The 20000-nt window shown below is 41.9% G+C and overlaps 1 protein-coding gene across 1 annotated transcript; it reads right to left on the bottom strand.

The window, feature by feature from the left end:
- Window positions 1-3274: 3274 nt before the first annotated feature.
- LOC134468903 (leucine-rich repeat-containing protein 74A-like) lies at window positions 3275-18395 on the bottom strand. The gene is made up of 13 exons (XM_063222831.1): window positions 18189-18395; window positions 16105-16280; window positions 10411-10518; window positions 9556-9649; window positions 8523-8572; window positions 7531-7606; window positions 7208-7293; window positions 6351-6545; window positions 5079-5174; window positions 4662-4799; window positions 4333-4437; window positions 3580-3665; window positions 3275-3412 (listed from the first exon to the last, which is right to left on the bottom strand). Exons 1-13 carry the CDS (start codon window positions 18343-18345, stop codon window positions 3400-3402), a joined length of 1380 nt encoding a protein of 459 aa, XP_063078901.1. The 5' UTR covers window positions 18346-18395; the 3' UTR covers window positions 3275-3399.
- Window positions 18396-20000: the final 1605 nt, after the last annotated feature.

Consider the following 20000-nt stretch of genomic DNA (forward strand, 5'->3'; position numbering starts at 1 on the left):
GAAAACCAGCTTTTTAGTATAAGCCCCTGAAGATGTCAGGGGTCATGTTTTGAAACGCACAACTAGCTCCTTTCCCTGGTACCGACTATCGCTTTGATATCTTTTATCCGTTGTATTCAGTACATTGTTGCTATTTAAACATCCAATTTCAACATTAAAAGCCCTAGTTTTATGTAAATCTGTGTCCTAAATTAGTTTTTATTTACACATTTAGCTTTGTTACAGACATTTCTTCTGTTTCTTTCAGTTTTCTATGATGCACTAGTTCAATGTAGTATCAACATTTACTGATGCCAAAAGGTCATCACGTAATTACTCCTTAAAGGAACTGTGAGAAGGAGAATCATGCTCTAGAGTTGATCTTGATCTTTTGTGAATATTGACAGAGAATCCTTTAAAATACACACACTGCACCACTTCCTAAGACATTTCAAACTCACCCTTGCTTACTGTTGGCTGTTTTTGAAACATTCATCCAAGCCTTCAACCTCCTGCAACATCTTATCCTGACCGGGAGAGGCGTGCTCTTTACCCAAATCGACCGAACGGAGACCCAAAGCATTAGTGCAGAGGGTTGATGTTTGTCCAAGCTAATTACTACTCCACGCCTTTTGGAAGATGATTCACAGCCATTGAAGCGTCCCTGACAAGAGTCTTGGGGGGGCTGCTTGGCTGCCTGACGCTTCCTGCGTCGTCGTCGTTGTGGGCCCACAAAAGCCCCCTTCTTTTTTCTTTTTCTCGAGAGTGTGCAGCTGTTGCTACTACAGCGGACGGCTGTGGGCCGCTTCTGTTTACCTTCCTACCCGTGAAGGAACAATGCTCTCCTAATGAGGATCTTTGTTTCTTTGCCAGCACCTACACACAGCGTCTGAACAATGCCAGTGCCATTGGTGGGGAGCTCGAACCCTGAGAACATGGGCTTCATTATAGAAACACTAACCCCTCAGCCCCCTCCAAAAAAAAAAAAACCATCCATCGTCCCTCCCCCCCAAAAATGAAATGCTCCAAACGTCAGATTACCATGAAAATGAAGGAGATTGTAATGGGCATGAATAGCAGAAACAAAAGCACGATGGGCCTTTCTAATTTATTTATTTACTTTTATTGCCACTCAAGATTCCATTAGCACAGCCCAGAAATTGTTTTAATTGGCAAGGTGCATAGATATCTGTTTCGGGGTTGGGGGGCTGTTTTTGTTTTTGTTTGTGTTTTGCTGTCGTGTCTTGAAATGGCCTGATGTTTGAATACAGATGGGCGCATTGGAAATAATGCCAGGGACCTTCAAGTCTTTGTGCACAGCAAGATGAAAGATGGCCATTTGGAACGGAGCGCTGCCAAATGAGCGACATCACAGGGCTAATTTACCTAAACCGTGCTGTTATTGTGTTTGTGGGTACATCATGGCTTTATTTTTCTGTTCACTTCATGTGTGATGCAGATAGGGCCGGTGAATCACTTGTGAGCAACTGGCTGAGGATGCGGAGAACAGTGGGGTGTAATGACGCTGTGGAGCCGCGGCCTATAGGGACAAGACTGGAATGGGAGAAGCAGAAACGTGTCCAGTCTTATGGCCAAGGTTTTATAACTGCTATGAAGTTCCACCAAGGCACATCGGACACCACACCAAGGATATTTGTGATTCCAGTCAAAAGCCTGTTATGATTCTGATGGTTTCGCTTAAAACTTACATAATTAATCAACAAGTGACAATTGAAACACTGCCCCAGAGACTCTCAAGTCACTTCAAATCATCATGTCTTTGGAACTGAATTCTTGAGAGATAAGTGTTTGGTTTTTGAATCTTCACCTCCCAGTTAGTGAAAGTCCACCTGAGAAACTTCAACTCCCATTGTCATTGTGAAGCAGCACTCCAGCAGCAGCACACAGGTGCACACTGCACACAACGGAATTGCATTTATGCCTCACTCGTGCAAGGTGGCAGCCCCCAATGGTGCCCCAAGGGAGCAATTCAGCGGGGTGGTTCTATCCTCAGGGTACCTCAGTTATGGAGGAGGATGAGGGAGAGCAATGGTTAATTACTCCCCCCACCAACCTAGCAGGCTGGGAGTCGAACCGGCAAACTTTTGGCTACAAGTCTGACACCCTAACCGCTTACCCATGTCTGTTTACCCATGACTGTCTATGCTTTGGTGGAGGGAAGGTGGTCGTGAGGATTTGAATTGGGAAATCCTTTGAACCCTGTTTTCTCATATGACGTTCCAACCACAAATGGCTTGCAGTCAGGCGCTAATAGCCCTTTAGCCCTGAGTGGTGGACGGTGGGTTTGTATAGTATTTCATCGCCAAGTGGGCAGGTGTCACATCAAACATGGGATCTCGTAATAAATTCAACAGGGCCTGAGACATGCAGTTGGTATTAAGGGGTAGCATGATGAGCGTAGCATGATTTTAATAGCCTTTAAGGGCTAAATTCTAGTGACGGGGAGCAGTTATTTCATACTTCCTTAGATTCTATAGTAGGCATATAGGTTTTTTTTTCAGTATAGGCGTCCCACTCCCTGCCCATTTCATTTATGAAGTAGACATACATCTAATTAACAAAGGGGTTTTTGACAGATACTTTTCGTGCCGTTCGTTCTGAAGACATTGGCTGAATCTCAAATGGCGCACTTCTGCACTTTAGTGTTCAGGTTTCAGTGCGTAGCGAATTAGTTACGCACTGAAACATAGTACCCGAAGTGCACAAGTGCGCCATTTGAGATCCAGCCATTGAGTTGAGGTCTGTTTAGTTTGATCCCTCCCCATTTCAACTTCAACCTTCTGAACATTCACAGGAAATATTTCATGACACCTGGAAAATTATAGCCACATGTATGCTGATATGATCTCAAGAAATTTTAACCACTAAGGCTGGGTGTCGAACTCAAATTGACGGAGGGCCAAAATCGAAATCTGTAACAAAGTTGTGGGCCAAACTTAACATTTATCTTAAAACATGACTAAACTTTTGTGTGCATACTCATTGTTAAATTTCAGACACACTCTTTCCAATCATGCTAGTTCAAATGTGCCTGCACATATTGTGTTGCATGAGTGTGAGCTGTTTCATTGGCCTGGGCCCACTCATATTCCTGTGACGCCACATTTCATGTTCATGTCTCAATGTTCGGGCTGAATAAAATGACTGCAGACCAGATTTGGCCCTCGGACCTGAGTTTGGCATCCCTGCACAAAGCTAGTACATTTTAAGTTTTCTCATAATACTGACTCGTGCAACGAATGACTGGTAAACACAGTGACTGACAGACTACTGGTTAAGATATTTTGGTTTAGTTTGCTTCTTTTCAGCCAATGAAACTGTACTCCGCTCTTCCCCATGACTTGGTACCATTGTGGTCTCTGCTGCATTGATGGGGACTGTAGCTACAGTTTCCCTCCCCTAAGACTGCGAGCTAAAGGGGAAATAAGCCATATTATTGAAAGTAGAAGTACACATGGTGGTTGAAAGTTTAAAAGGTCATGTTGGAACATACAGTACATTATTTCTTGTAAATGTGCAACAAAAAGAGTCTCCCACATACAGTACACTGTTATTTGTCAAAGGCCAATGCTGACGTACCTGTAATCTATCATGCCTGCTTTATCAGCCCCCAGCTTCTGAATCAACACCTCGATGCTGTAGCAGTCAAGGGGTATCTTCTCTTGCTGTGGTAGACATACACATACATACAATGACCTTACATATTCTGTCATGTGTCCGCATAGGACGTTGCATAAACTCTGATTTTCACAATTGCCTCCCAATGCCGAATTCACTTTATATAGCCAGGTGTTCTGTCTGTGAGTGCAGGTGACTCACTAGCCATGAACCTCAAAGTTACTTTCGGACGCGACACAAAACAGAAATAAAAGTCTGGAGTCCAAAACTTAAGTTTGATGTCTTTCTTTATAGTAACTTAAAATCATACAAAACAAAAGATGAATCCTAACTCCTATCTAAGTAATAACTGAAATGTGACGGTCAAAAGACTGTGATGCTCCTATGGTTCGTGGCTTCTACACTGACGTTCTTCATGCGTCCTGACGGTTTTATATTAATATCAGCAGCCAATCAAAATGCACCACAGTAACTAGTGTCTAGGTAAAACTACAAAATTACAAAATGAAATTCGTACAACACTAAATATATACAATACTTCATAAGTATCCAAAATTCTGTAATTCTGCTAAATATTAATTCTAAATACAAAATCTATGTACATAAATAAACATTTTACTTAAAACATAGAAAATGGCTCTAACACTGTCAGTCTATGTTGATATTCAGCCTATTATCAAACTTTCTAGTTCTTTTGTCCAAAGACAGCAGTACCTGTATGGCCTTCTTGAGGTCCGAAGCGTGCACCCTCATGCTTCCGTCCTTGTCTATTTTCCTGAAGAAGTCTGCAAGGCTCTGAGTGCGTTCTGCAAGTATTTTCTGGAGACATAATACATTTTTAGAATTTTTATTGCGCGTTGCCTTATGCACAAGACAAATTTGTTTTACCATACTGGTTGAAGTTTGTGTGTGTGCACGTGTGTGCACGCACGTGTGTGTGCAACTGCGTGCATGTGTGGGTGTGTGTGTGTGTGTTTTCTTGGTATAAGATGTATATCTCGATGCGCAAAGTGTTTCAAAGCACAGAAGATGAACGGCTGTACCTGAAGCGTCTGGATGGGGTCGAGCTTGCGGCCGCGGCTGAAGTAGCCGGCGACTCCCTGGTAGTGGACCTCCAGCGCCGGATGATCCTGACGCACACTCTCCAGCAGCTCCACAAAGGCCTCGCTCACCACTAATGTCTTCACACACACACACACACACACACACACACACACACACACACACACACACACACACACACACACACACACACACACACACTGTGTAACTAGAGTACAAGCTGGCAAAGCTTTAGGTTTTACAATTTGCTCCAGTGCAGTGCATATACTAGGTGACTGAATACATTCTGTTGTGCATTGAAACATGTTAAGTTTAATGTAAAATTGCAACAAATTCAAAATGGAACATACTATACTGTATGTAACAATCAAATGGGAACGATATTTTGAACAACTCACCGAAATGTCCAGGACCTCCAGGCCTGATTTGGGGTTGTTCCTTATGGTGGTGAGCAGCAGTAAGGTGCCTCCAGATGTTATAGGGTTTTGGAGCAGCTAGGAAATGATATGGCATTTCCATTTAAAATATGGTTAAAACAATCGGAACATTTTAAACATGGGCACACCAAACAGTTCAACAGTCTTATATACATATTGTTCATGTACTGTAGAATAATGTTTACAATGTGTTTTGCCGTATGGAGGTCAGTGGCTGGTTCCCTTATGCAGCCTTGGACATTCTCCATAGACCAGCATGTAGTGCAAGCAAGGACAGTGGTGCTGGCCATTTTCATGCCGGCATAAAGTCTAGTAACAGTACTGGGTCACATCAATAGTCTGCTGTCTGTAATTGCTTGCATATGCAGTCACTGGAGCACGCGAGAGAGTAAATGACATCAACTTGCTACAATGCAGCAAATGAGGAACACATTCAATCTGGTATGCCTTTAGGGCAAGTACCAAAATCTAGCCTGTAATTTGATGTGGCTTCTGTACTGGTGAAGTTTACAGTGTACACACAAAGCAGGGATCTCTGACACAGATTCAAAGTTTGGTAAACAACTGCAGAAGTTTCAGTGCCCAAAGACTACTCTCACTCAATTACTAAACAGTAACTTCTAAAATGTTCTTAGCCACCTTATTTATTGCTCAATTACTATGCACAGCTCCGTGCTGGTAATAAATAAGTTGCACTTTATAATTCTAGCTCTAACATATGCACTGGGTCATTCATTCAAGCAATTATTATGGGTTGCTTTCAAAATGCTCAATTTACTACTTGAAAGGTCCTCTTTCCAAACTGCTTCGGTATTCACTGAAAATAATAAACACATTTTAAAAAGAAGAAAAAAAACTAATGCATCCATCATTAACTGAAGGTATAGTAAAGACTGCCCTTGGCCACACACACTAATTTGAAGCCTTTTCAAAATAACTATTAACTATCTGAAAGGGCCCCTTTCTGAACTGATTATGGATTCTATGAAAATAACAAACAGAAAAAAACCCATCTGACTGAATTGAGCACTGGATATACTGTAGCTGTAGCCTACCCAAAGGAACCCCTTTCCAAACTGATTCTGCATTCTCTGAAAATAACAAACAAATGAACAGGAAAAAACAATCTGTCTGAAGTTATTCAGTTCTGAATTAAAGATTTTCAGGGGGGGAAACAAATAAACATGTGTCTGCCGTGATTCAGCTTGATTAGGCTGTACTGCTCTAGCCTACCCGGAGCACCCTGAGTGAGTCGTTGACGGCCAGGCCGTGGCAGAGTAGGCGGAGCGCCTGGTCGGTGATGCGGTTGCTGGAGAGGTCCAGGGAGAGCAGGGTGTTGTTGTGGCGCAGGGCGTCCCCTACTGCCTGGGCGCCCTCATTGCCGAAACCGTTATGGGACAGGTCCAGGTGCTTCAGGGTCACGTTCACCTGCACGCATACACATACAAAACAGGAAATAAATATTTTACTATGAAACATACCAACTGATTCATTCACTATGACTGTGCAAATCTTATGTGGAAGCCTACCACATGATAAAAGTGGACTATGTCTTCTGTTCCTTTTTATGTAAGGCGCATGCCATAAAAGTAGCCCATTTTCCTGATACAAGATTTGCATTTGCTTTTTTATTGAATTTATTTTTTTTAATTGTTTTGTACAACAGAGGGGATGCTTGAGTCGCTATTCACTATAGCCACGCAATTAATTGTTTTATATTTAATTTTATCATGCGCAGGACCATTCTGGCTGTTTTAGCTTTTAATAGCTTTAACCCAGCGGCCATTACTGCACTGCAACCAAAGCATAGTTTTATACCTTTCTAACTTAGTTAATGAATTAGTTCATTTATAATTAATTATTGCTTCAATAATGGAAGAATGCTCAATGTGTTGTACTTGTTATAATGACAAATAAAAATATATTCTATTCTATATTCTGTGGGGCTATACCAGGCACAAGGCGCTATACCATAAATCCAGTGACCCAGGTTCCATTCCTTCCTTGATACTTCCCCCATCTCTCTCCTCCAGTACTTTCCTGGCACTCCCCCATAGTTTCCTGCCCAAACAATGTACTGTATACTGTACCTTCAGCCCATTGCAGAGTGCCACTGCCCCACCCATGCGTAGGAAGTTCCAGCTCAGATTCAGTGTCTCCAGGCTCTCATTACTGGCTGTAAATCCGCAGGTAGGAATAATAAGAATTATAATTTTCATCATCATCATATCATCATCATCATCATCATGACTAGATTCCTTGGTCTTTCTCTGATCATTTCGATATTTTTATTCTACTATTTTATGTCTTTCCATTACAAGATCGTTAACCTAATTTATTAATAATTATGTTCCTGCATCTTAAAATGACAATTTTGAATTCTTATTATATATGCAATTTTGAAGTCTCTTACCCAACATGTGGCCAAGGTGCTCGTTCTCACAGAACTGATTATGGCTAAGATCAAGCGATTTCACCTGGAAATGGGTCTGAGAAAAGATCGAAAGGAAAAAGAACTGAGGTGTACTTTTCATTTTCTTAGAAGAAGCATGGTGAACATCATGGTTCACTTAAGACTCTTTTCCAATGCCCGTTTTCTGGTAGGCCTACAGCGCGACTTGGCCGCCACTTTTTGCTTTTTGATTGGGCAATATACAACTCAATCGAAGAGCAAAAAGTGGCGGCCGAGTCGCGCTGTGTCGAGCTGTAGGCCTACCGGAAAACCGGCAGTGGAAAAGAGGTATTAGTCATTATTTTTCCCTGTGAAGTGTGGTTTCTTTGATTATATCAATTAATCCAATGGTTGCAGAAATAAAAATACCTGGACAATTCTGGGAAGTGATTTGGTCAACATCTTGAAATTATGCCCGTAAAATTAGATGAGATAAGGGATTAGACTTCCCCTGCCAGGACTCAAACCTGGACTTTTTGGGTTCTAAACTGGGTCTCTGACCACTACACCAGCAGGGCAACTCTACTTCCTTTAGCTACAAATAGTCTCACAACTGGGATGACCGGCTGTGAGGTCATTGGATTGATTACTCTGGTGTGAGGGACCCCAGCGTGGATTGTGGTTCATCCTGGAATTGGAGAAGTACGTGGTGCATGAGGGACACCAAGAGTGTGTGAAGCGTGCAGATCCTCTTCCTGAAGGGGAAGTCAGTGTGATGGAGTGGCCATCACTGGGATTATGGGTGCACTGTGAGTCTTTGACTGTCATACCAAAGATTTCTATGGTGGTCAGAGCCCCATGATACCCCAGAAGAACTGGGTTTGTGTCCCGGCAGGGCATTTCTACTCCCCTTTTATAGGTGCAATTACACAGGTAGTAGTATAGGTGCGAGTACAGTGGTTCAAAATATAGCTTATCTATTGATCATTAATATGCTTCCATTTCAAACTTACCGCCAAGGCATCTGCAAAGTATTTAGATGCTTCGTCGACAAATCCATTTCCTGCGAACAAATAAAAGCAGTCTAAAAATTTTACAGCAAGTCAGACAATCTACTGCAGTGGGTCTTAACTTTTTTCTTAAAGCACCCCCTTACCTGTGCCCCAAGACAAGCCGCGGACCCCCAACCCAAACCTCTACACCCTTGGTCTCCAAACAAAGACCTGCAGGCCAAATCCGGCCCGGGCATGGCAAACATTTGGCCCGCCATAAGGTCAGAACAAATGAAAATATAGTGTGTGATTTTTGATCACTAAAACTTCAGCGGGTCATATTCCTCCAAAGCATTCACAGAGGGTTAGATCTTATGCTTACAGTCTAACAGACATTGACAAGAAGGTAAAATGGAAAAGTGAAAATCTGTATCCAGATATCTAACTTGTTTCTCTTTGCGTTGGGGCTTTGATTTGGCCCGCAGCCTAACTTGGTCTACATAATTTGGCCCTTGAAAAAAAATAGTTGGAGACCACTGCTCTACACGTACATACGCAGTAAAAATTATTTAAGTGATTTATTACAGTGATTCTTGGGTGAGACATCAATCAATACCTTAATGGTTACATTTACATGAATCATTGAATTTAGAAACTCCTTTAATTCAGAATAAAGCTTAATTCCGCTTAAAAAAAAAGACATGTAAACACTTCACAATTCGGAATTAAATGAAAGATCAAAGTAAACTCTGCGAAACTATTCGGCGCCATTGGGGGCTGCACCCTTGAACGAGTGTGGCGGGACGGTAGCATGCTCAAGGTACCTCAGGATGGGGGAGAGCACTAGTTAATTAATTCCCCCACCTACCTGGCAGGTCGGGACCAAAACAGGTTTTACTTTGGTTTTGATTTGGCCTAATCATAATCGCAGAATTTTGGTCACAACCTCAGCTAAATTCTGTACACCCCGGGGGGATGCCCGAACCCAGATTAAGAGCCACTGCTCTACAGTATGTATCTGCAGATGGATGTTGGGGTGCTTGGTTCAGGATACCTGACAGTTTGAGGACTTTGATGGCGGTGTCCTCCATCAGCATTTTGGCAACATTCTCAGCACCATCTGTCTGCAGGTTGTTGTAGGAAAGATTCTAGAGGAAAGAGCACACACTAGTTAACTTGAGCAAGACATCTGTTCTCATATCCATTTTACTACTATTTTACTATATTTAGTTTGTGAGATCTGGGTTATTATTATTGTCACTGAGTTTCCTTCACTTCTAATTCTTCTGTATTCTATGAATTCTATGTCATTGTGCTAAATCAGATTAATGTAGGTGCATCTCTTTTTTTGGTGTCTGTGTCTTGCCTCTCACTGAAATCAGCATCCAACATCCTTTCAGCTCAAAACTTTTGCAAATCTGCCCCTTCTCGTCCTTTTTAGATATTGCGTCAGGTTGTATCACAATAAATATTTCTGCCTGTCTGTCTGCCTGTCTGTTGTCTGTCTGACAGCCTCTCTCTCTCTCTCTCTCTCTCTCTCTCTCTCTCTCTCTCTCTCTCTCTCTCTCTCTCTCTCTCTCTCTCACACACACTCTCTCTCACTCTCTCTCTCTCTCTCTCTCTCTCTCCCCTCTCCTTTTCCTCCTTCTCCTCTTCCCCGAATCGCTCTGTCCATTTCTCTACGCCCCATTTTGCTCTATTGCTCCTTACCCAACAGAGTAGTACATAATATAATACAATATAATATAATATAATATAATATAATATAATATAATATAATATAATATAATGTAATGTAATGTAATGTAATATAATATAATATAATATAATATAATATAATACAGCATGGTGCGGTAGAAAGTAACCAATGTGTGTGTAGGCATGCTGCATGTGGGACGGACATTCTTACCATCCTCTGGATATAAAAGTTTTCCTTCATCATCTCCGCCAGATAGCCCACCCCCTCTGCCAGGATGCCATTGTCCTCCAGCTCCAGATCCGTGATATTAATGTCCGACTGTGGGGAAATAAAACAATTGGGGACAAAAATAGGCAGTGATTCAGCACCACTATGTTTGTAGTTTTACACCCTTAACAGTCATATTTTTGTTTTGTTTTAGCTCAATATCAGATAGCATTAATCTTTGTATGTTATGTTATGTTATGTTATGTTATGTTATGTTATGTTATGTTATGTTATGTTATGTTATGTTATTTACAGTATGTGCTCTAACGCCAGCCCACAACAAAGACAGAGGCATTGTCTGGCCACAAGGGGGTGCCGTTTTCAGGGTTTATAGGCGGCTCTGGGTGATCAGTGCTTGTAAGCTAAGTTTGAGTTATCGCCATTACATCTCTTTCTACAGGCGCAAGGCCCTCATCTCAGGCCAACTTCTTTCTTCAGAACATGGGCAAGAAAAACAGACGAAGAGATGGTACCATAGTATTTACAACCTCACTTCAAGTTCTGAATGATACTCTACTCTACTCTACTCTACTCTACTCTACTAAGTTCTGCCTTGCTTTCTTTTGAGCAGCGAAGTGAATCCAGGGCCAGATAGGCCCAGCTCTACAATGCACTGCTACATGCAAGTCTACTGTGTTGAGCGAAGTGTTCTTTTTTTTTAGGGCGGGAGGGGTGCACATACCATCATTATTAGTTCATGTATCTCATTTGTTACAATCAGATCTACTGTTTCAACATTGAGTCAAATACTATTTGAGCCTTTTTTGTGATCGGTATGCTGTGCTATTCTAAAAACTGATTCAATCAATTTAGGTGGGTATACTGAAATCCCTCACATTTTCAGGTGGGTATACTGCGTATTCCTGCGTTCTACGTAGACTACACCACTGTGTGTGTGTGTGTGTGTAAGAGAGTCAGACTCAGATACATGTTTGAAGATTCTGAGCCCTTAATGGAAGGCAAGAGTCAGACCCTCCTCTGCAGGAGATCTGGTGGCCTCAGAACCAGGACTTGCCATGAAGTCGCCAGACATTCACTGAGACTGAGTCTCTCTCTCTCTCTCTCTCTCTCTCTCTCTCTCTCTCTCTCTCTCTCTCTCTCTCTCTCTCTCTCTCTCTCTCTCTCTTCTGCTGTACAGTGTCAAAATGCCCAATGCGCTCACTCTGAGTTTCAGCGAGCTTCGACGAGGGCTTGTCACCTTGGCATGCTTGGTGGGCATCCGTCAGCAGTGTCTCGGATGCCAACTGGAGCGTCTGTAGCAACGCTGAGTGTTGTGGCTCAACAGAGCTGGTACTACGGGGCAGTGTGCCAGGCAGCTGGGTGGGCGCAGAGAGGGAAGCGGAGCGGAGTGGAGTGGAGTGGAGTGTCACTGTAACAGACATCTTGTTTCACCATGCTTAACACCTTGGTGGCTAGTATCAGACTTGTACCAGACCAAGCCACACTACACATCATCTGTCTCTCTGTCTCTTTTTTTGGTCATCATTTTTGGGGGTTGGCTGTCATTTTTGTTGGTTTGTTTGTGTACTTGCAGGTTGCATACTCCCCTCTCATTGGTCTTGTACTTCAGACTTTTGCATTATGATACCATTATGCTTGCACATTTGTGGTGGCAATAAAATGTATTTAAGTCTTATTTGTTGTGATTGTCCTTGTGTAGTTTATAATTGCACATATGTAGGCCTATTGTGACAATGGAAACCATTTGAATCTCACTTTGGACAGGGCTGTATTTTTTGGTTTATTGTTGAATTGTTTATTTATTGAATTTTCATTTTATTACAAAGCCAACACTCTGAACACACAGGTAAGCTGAGAGAGAGCAAATAAAGTATTACAAATACTAGGATGCATTATGCATTCAGGTAAATTGGGCCATCAGGTAAATTGGGCCAGATACGCATTGGGTCTTATTTCTTTTAATTCTACAGACCAATCACCAGAAATGTACTGAAATTGTTGCAACATTACTACTCTACCTGTTTAAAGTCATTTGAGTAGCATAAAACTTTTTTGATGGGCAGGGGGAACTCTCATATGGAGAGTGACAGAAGAAAGTAAATTTTCAGTCTTGCCAAAATAAGAAATCGTCTAGAAAATAAGGATGTTACTGTTTTCAGATGTGATAAACACCAGAAAACTGATGTGTTTATAGGTTTGAATATTTGCATTTAATCTGGAAAAACATAGTTGTGGCAACATTGTGATGTTTAAATATCTAAAAATGTAAAAAAAAAATTTAAATTTTTTTTAAAAAAAGCCCATCGGCTCATTTTAGCTGCTCATTTCAGGTAAATTGGCCCGTTTTTTTTTCTATGGGAATTTCCATTCATATTTTCTACAAAAACAATGTGACCATTATTGAAGAGGGAGGTGTCAGGGGAGCCCTTTTAATAAAGCTGTGATATCTTTTTGGGAACAGATGTGTTGAAAACAAAAATAAAAACGGAAAAATATGAAAATCAGTTTTTCATTTGTGTAATTCTTAATTTTACCATTAGAATTAATAGGTGGCCCATTTTACCTGAATAGGTGGCCCACTTTACCTGAATACATTTTTTCCACCCAGGAAAACACACCTGTCACTATAACTTGTATAAATGTATAATTTTCACATGAATCACATTGTTTTTGCCATCAAAATGGAAGATTATAAGTGACTAAACTAAACTTTGGGCAATTTATTGAGTCAGTCTTTTTGAATTTTCTAAAAAAAAAAAAGTGCCCCAATTTACCTGAATGCACCCTACATGAGTTGAGAGACAGAGAAAAGAAGACATTTTTGATAAACATAATTTTTAGTCAAGTCAAGTCAGCTTTATTGTCAATTTCTTTACATGAACTGGTGATACAAAGAATTTGAAATTACGTTTCTTACTTCTCCAGCAGACAAAGACATAGACATACAATTAGACATAGACAATTAGTCAAAGACAGTAAGCATACATTCCACCTAGAATCATTTTTAAATAATAAACATGAATACAATAAAACAAATCAAGAGTATTATTGGTTAAGTGTTTATCTTCTTTTTAAAGGTAAAATCAGGTATAAATCATGTGTTAGGTCCAGATGAGATAACATAGCCTACGTAGGCCTTAGTATTCATGTCATTGGCGCAACGATGATTTTCGTCCACTTGCACACTTGCATTCATTATTCTGAGAAAACTCAAGTGGAGGAAATTGTATGGTGTAGTGGCCTTTTAACCCCTACACGGCCAATATCCTCCATGGCCTGGCCATGTGGGCGTGTTGGACAGTGTTTTCTTGGAACAGTAAGTGAAACGGATTTCATCATCCAGTCTTCACTGAGAATCTTTTGAACATGATGATGCAACATTCGCCTATGGTGTCATCAGCCACCTGTGCCATCGGAAATCAACTCTATATATTTCACAAAGCGTGTTTTTTTATGTGAATGTAGAGTCTACGATGCGTGTATCAGTTAATCAATCAGTCAATATAATTTATAGCACGTTATCATAACTCTCATTCAATGACCTAAAGAGTGAAGAAAGAGAAGAAAGTGAAAAATATTGCAGAAAGTATTATAGATCGTAGATCTAGTACAAGTAATTATCTCCAAAGGCAGAGGAAAATAAAGCTGTTTAATTTATTTTAAAAACATGATACTGTTGGGGCAGTTCTAAGTTGGACAGTAAGCTGGTTCCAGAATTTGGCAGCATAATGACTAAATGCCATTTGATCCTGTCTGGATTTGACCCTAGGCACAACCAGTAGAGGAGACTCTGAAGACCTAAGACATCTATTACGGTGATGTGGCTCTAGCATATCTACAATATATTCAGGGCAAAGCCATATAGTGACTTATAGACTATCAGAAGAGTTCTAAACTCAATTCCAAATTTCACTGGTAGTCAGTGTAATGACATAAATACTGGAGTGGTGTGGTTTCTTCTCTTTTAGTTAGAATTCTAGCAGCAGCATTTTGGATTAGTTGCACCTGCCTGAGTGACTTTCGGGGAAGACCTATAAGTAGGGTATTGCAATAGTCAACTCAAGAGGAAATACAAGCGCAGATTAATTTCTCCATATCCTATTTACATATAAAATCCTTAATCTCATCTATGTGCCTAAGGACGTATGGCTTTACGGTAAAGTATGGTGTATTGCTGGCCTCCTAAGTGCTAGCTGTTGATGTTGACACTTAGTCACACCCAACCCAACATACAGTTTGTGGCCTACATCTGACTCAGATCGGGTTCAAGATCGGGTCGCATTTGGCTCAGATGGGGTCACATCTGGATCAAGTCTGGCCTGGGTCATTTCCCTACCTTGCCACATCCCCCTCTCCCTCTCCCTCTCCCTCTCCCTCTCCCTCTCACTGTCCTGTCACCCCTTCACTCTCCTGTCGAATAAAGGTCACCTATACAAAGTCAATCACTGCTGGTTCAGGGTCAGTCAGGGCAGGCCTGAGAGTTAAAAAGGGGCCGGGCATTTTCAGCGAGGATCGGTTCACCAGGCATAGAGGGGGATAATAAAGCCTGTAACAACTTTTTTAGTCATCTAAAATGAGTTATGATCAAAATGCTTGATCTATATCGCTGTTTCGGATAGGCCTGCTTAGCGACATGAGGACTGATGCTAATCCAGCCATGGGGTCAGTACTTGGAGCGAGGGCTTAGCCTGCTTGCTGAAGAGCATGTCAGCTGAACATGAGAGGGCAGGAGAGCCCCCACATCCTTTCTTACTGATATAAGCCGACAACCTTTCATTTCCCACCCCATCTGCAGTTCTTTTTTGCCTGTGCTACCCACACACTCAGTACTAAAGCATAGTACCCTCGAGAAGATATGTCACCTACTCTCTTTAAAACCATTCTTAATGATCCTTTTTTTGGAGCAAAACAGGTAGTGTATAACCTCACCACAGACTTGGTTCAACAATTACGCTTTTGCACACCTCTGTAGTTGGGCAGGTGCGTAGGATGTTATCCCAGGGGGGTTGTCAGACAGAATCTGAAGAAGGTCGGATGACCGAAACGTTGTATTAAAGTTTGTTGGTGGAATGGACAGTGTGCGGGATTTCTTTGCACTTGACTCACCACAGACTTGCCACTCAAGAAAACACATTTTTAAAGAAAACACATTTGCAGACCACCTCTCCACACACTCACCCATGTGTGCATCGATAGGGATGAGGTGGTGCTAAAACACACCTGTCCATTTGCCTTACTGTACAAAAATGCCATTTTTAAAGTTTTTGTGACAGCGTACTGTGGTTCATGTTGACATTGGTATGTGACAATAATGTCCCGATATAATATATGAAGAGTTCAGATGCAAAACCCCCTAACTCCATTTCTGAAGACCTGCACTTCTATATTTTTAGAGAACCCTGTTGTTGGTTTGGTTTACATTAATGTACTTGATAATACATATAAATAGTTATATTACATAAATAAAATTAAAACGATGTAATTTTGATCGCTTTTTATTAAATAAAAATGAATTAAGATTATTTTCTGAAAAGGCACTTAGGGGGTTTTGCATCTGAACTCTTCATATATCCTATATAATATATAGCCTAGTGAGGCATCTGGAAGTTCCACATGTCCCCCGCACGTCTTTGAGCACCTGTCCCTCAAAATGTCTGTGCACGCCACTGCACTCACCACTAAAGCGATGGCTAAGGCCTTGGTTCCTTTGGGGCCCAGGCCGTGGTGGTTCATGTTCAGAGTGGGCTGGTCCAGGTGACGCAGGTAGTAGGTGGCCGGGATGACGCCCACGATCTGACAGGCCTGCAGGTAGAGGTCAGTCGCCGTCACCACCAGCCTCCTCTTCCTGAAGTCTGGAGGGGCAAGTGGGGGCATTTCAGCAGTCAGGATACAAGTCAGGTTATTTGTTTATAGCAGGGGCGGAGAACCTTTTTCATTCGAGGGGCCACTTCGAATTCCTTCAAGGGCCGTAAAAGTCCTCCAAGGGCCATACTATGAACACAAACCGGGATCTCCCCCCTGCACTTTAGGCCTATGTTGGCAGCCGCCTTTAATACAGACCCAGCCTTCTCAAAGTCCCCTGAATATACTGTAACTTAATTGTATTGCAAATGTAATTTCTAAGATTCCTTTACGAAATATGTTCATGTGAAGCTACATAACATTCAAATGATATTGTGGGCCGTATAAAATGGCCCTCGAAACATAAGTTCCCCACCCCTGGTTTGTGGGTTTTTAATCAGAGGTGTGTGAAGTGCAAGTAAAAGAAGTGTTCTTCTTACTGTTTTAATTCCAACAATATCATATAATCTTACACAGTTTATAATTATCAATTATTCCACTGTAGGTAATGAAGTAGATACACTTTTGTAGAGTCCAATACCAGACTAGTCGAGTCCGAAACAAGTCTGAGTTCAAAGAGGTTCGAGTCCAAAAAGATTAGAGTCCAAGTCAAGTCTGAGTCACACCTTGGTCAATGTTAAACAATGAAAAAGATGAATTTCAATAACGTGGATGTTTGAAGGTAATGTATATGTCATGCATGTGAAGGCAAACTTGTATGTTATTGGATTTCAAGCTCCACTTTGGAGTCTTTGATGGCCAGTATTCTAAACAAAATGAAAATGAAATGAAAAGACCAACTCAGACAAGTCCAAAAGCCTAATTTGGCAAGACCAGTGTCTGAGGCCAAGACAAGTCAGAGTCCAACTAATAGCTTGTCCAAGACAAGTCCAAGTCCATAGAAAAATGGACTCGAATGCTACAGCCCTGCTTTATACACCTATGTATATGACGATTTATTTAACCCCTTCGTGCAAAGTCTATGTTAAACCTTACTGTCACCAAAATTTGAATGGCTAGTCTTAATCTCTTACTTAAGGCTCTCTTATGATGTAGTTGAGTATTTTCAGCAAATAGTGAATTGGCCCGCTGGCGACCCCATCCGCACTAAGAGGCTACGAATGGACAGTGTACATTAATTAAAATAAATAACCTTAATGAACATGGCGTAAACACACCAGAATTCATCATTAACAGCTTTTCATCCACAGTCGCTGAGCAATAATGTGAAAATGTGAACGTCCAGGAAACACACTATGTAAAGTGCATTTGAAAGGCCATTAGAATATAATAGAGACGTGTATGCAGCCTAGAATAAATTTGTGTCAAACAAAGGCTTGTTCCAATACATTCAGATGAAAATGTCTTGTACCAGTTTGCTATCAAAGAGGACGATCAGGGTTTCTTATTGTATTCATCCTCTCAGATTTAACACAGTCAACTTAAAATTTTTACAACATAACAACAAGAAAACAATATGAATAATAGTAAGGAAACACTACGAATCAGAACCTAAAAATGGGACATGATTACTCTGGTCAATCCAAGACATCCATTTCGTCAGCATACCACCTGTGTAGTATATTTTTGAGTCCTACGCAAGAGAAGAGCATTCGTTATATTTTCAGCTGTGTGTCAACTCCTGTACACTGTCAGTTGCTATATTAAGAACTGTATGTGTGTACATGTGCTTGCGTGTGACTGTGTGTGTGTGTGTGTGTGTGTGTGTGTGTGTGTGTGTGTGTGTGTGTGTGTGTGTGTGTGTGTGTGTGTGTGTGTGTGTGTGTGTGTGTGTGTGTGTGTGTGTGTGTGTGTGTGTGTGTGTGTGTGTGTGTGTGTGTGTGTGTGTGTGTGTGTGTGTGTGTGTGTGTGTGTGTCAGAGTCAGAGAAATCCCCTCGTCTCCTAAGCCCAGCTTTACCGTCCACCTCTAGGTCCGTGTCCCACTCGTCACCGCTGTCTGGCTGTTGTCCCCCTGGGAGCAGCTCGTCCCCGCTCTCCTCTGGCTCCGTCCCTGACATGACGTCACGCAGGGTCATGCCAGCCACGCTGATGCTCTGATCCTCTAGTCCAGCCATTATCCCTTTCCTCTCTTCTCCTCTCCTCTCCTCTCCTCTCCTCTCCTCTCCTCTCCACTCTTCTCCTCTCCATTCCTCTCCTCTCCTCTCCTCTCCTCGTCTCTCCTTTCTGCTCCTCTCCTCTCTTCTCTTCACCTCTCCTCTCCTCTCTCCTCTCCTCTCCACTCTTCTCCTCTCCTCTCTTGTCCTCTCCTCTCCTCTCTTCTTCTCCTCTTCTCTCTGTTTCACTCCTCACTCACTCCCTCAGTGCCACATCAGACACACACACACACAAACACACTACACAGAGTGCCTGGCGCACACTACACACACACACACACACACACACACACACACACACACACACACACACACACACACACACACACACACACACACACACACACACACACACACACACACACACACACACACACACACATTAGACACACACCCTCCTGGAGCTGGAAGAAGTCAGGCAGCTAAGAATAGTCCTCCGTGCTCAGCCCCGCTGCTATGGCACTCATTAACACCATACACACACCGTAACACTATCCACTGACCCACCGCGTCACCACACACACACACACACACACACACACACGCACACGCACACACACACACACACGCACACGCAAACGCGCACGCACACACACACACACATACCTCCACCAACACCAGCAGCTCGAGTGGGGGCTTTAATGACCACTGGGTGACCGAATGCCAGCCTTACGTTTATGATGACATTCACCTATGACAATGCGCCGGAACTTTCTATCCACTGGGCTAATATCAGAGTATGATAAGATGGGATGACGGGTGAAATAGGCTTGAGGATTGGAGTGGAGTGATTGTTTAATTGACATACCATCCGCTTCTCTCATTCAGAGTGGAAGAGAATTTACTAACTGAGCTTTGGTAGTCTTGGTAATCAGGGCTTTGAGTCAGATTTTTTTTTCTTTTCCAAGTGCCAAGTGCGGCCCGAACAGCAGTTCTCAAACCAGTTATAAAAGAAAAAAATAGTTCCTGAACCATTCCAAGCAAAATGGCAAATTTTTCTGCTTTTCATTCTGTTCCCTGAACCATTTCAAGGCCTTGACAGTAATATAAAAACACACACACACAGAATCAGTGGACCAAGCACCTCAATGCACGTTGCTCTAAATATAACTTGTATGTGATATGAAATGGAAGATTTCAACAGAATAATTAGGTATAAGGTTGGTGCAGGTTCGCACACTAAACAAGACACAAAGGTCAAGTACAAGGAGTTATTTTTTTTTTTAGTCAGAGCAGGGTAGAGCAGACGTTTCAGGCTGTTGCCATCATCAGTGCTCTGTGTGCTCGCAGAATAATTGAACAATTACTATTATCCAACCAATAATAATAAATGCCAATATTTACTTACGGTTGTAAACTTGGAGATACTACTTGAAAATACTACATACTACAGGATGACTGAATTTGTACGCTACATACCTTGTCTGTGCTGTGAGGCTGCGAGGGGATGATGACCCAGGAGTGAGGTGACAAGAAGCCTCTTTGGAACTTAAGAATGTTGAAGTCATTGTTGCATTCTGACATGCAATAGCTCTAGAAGTGTCAAGTCCCATTATTCATTATGATTTCACACGAGCCCTGACTTCAAAGGGATCACAAAGAGGGATCAGATGGCC

Source organism: Engraulis encrasicolus, chromosome 18, assembly GCF_034702125.1.
Source record: "Engraulis encrasicolus isolate BLACKSEA-1 chromosome 18, IST_EnEncr_1.0, whole genome shotgun sequence".
Lineage (NCBI taxonomy): Eukaryota > Metazoa > Chordata > Actinopteri > Clupeiformes > Engraulidae > Engraulis > Engraulis encrasicolus.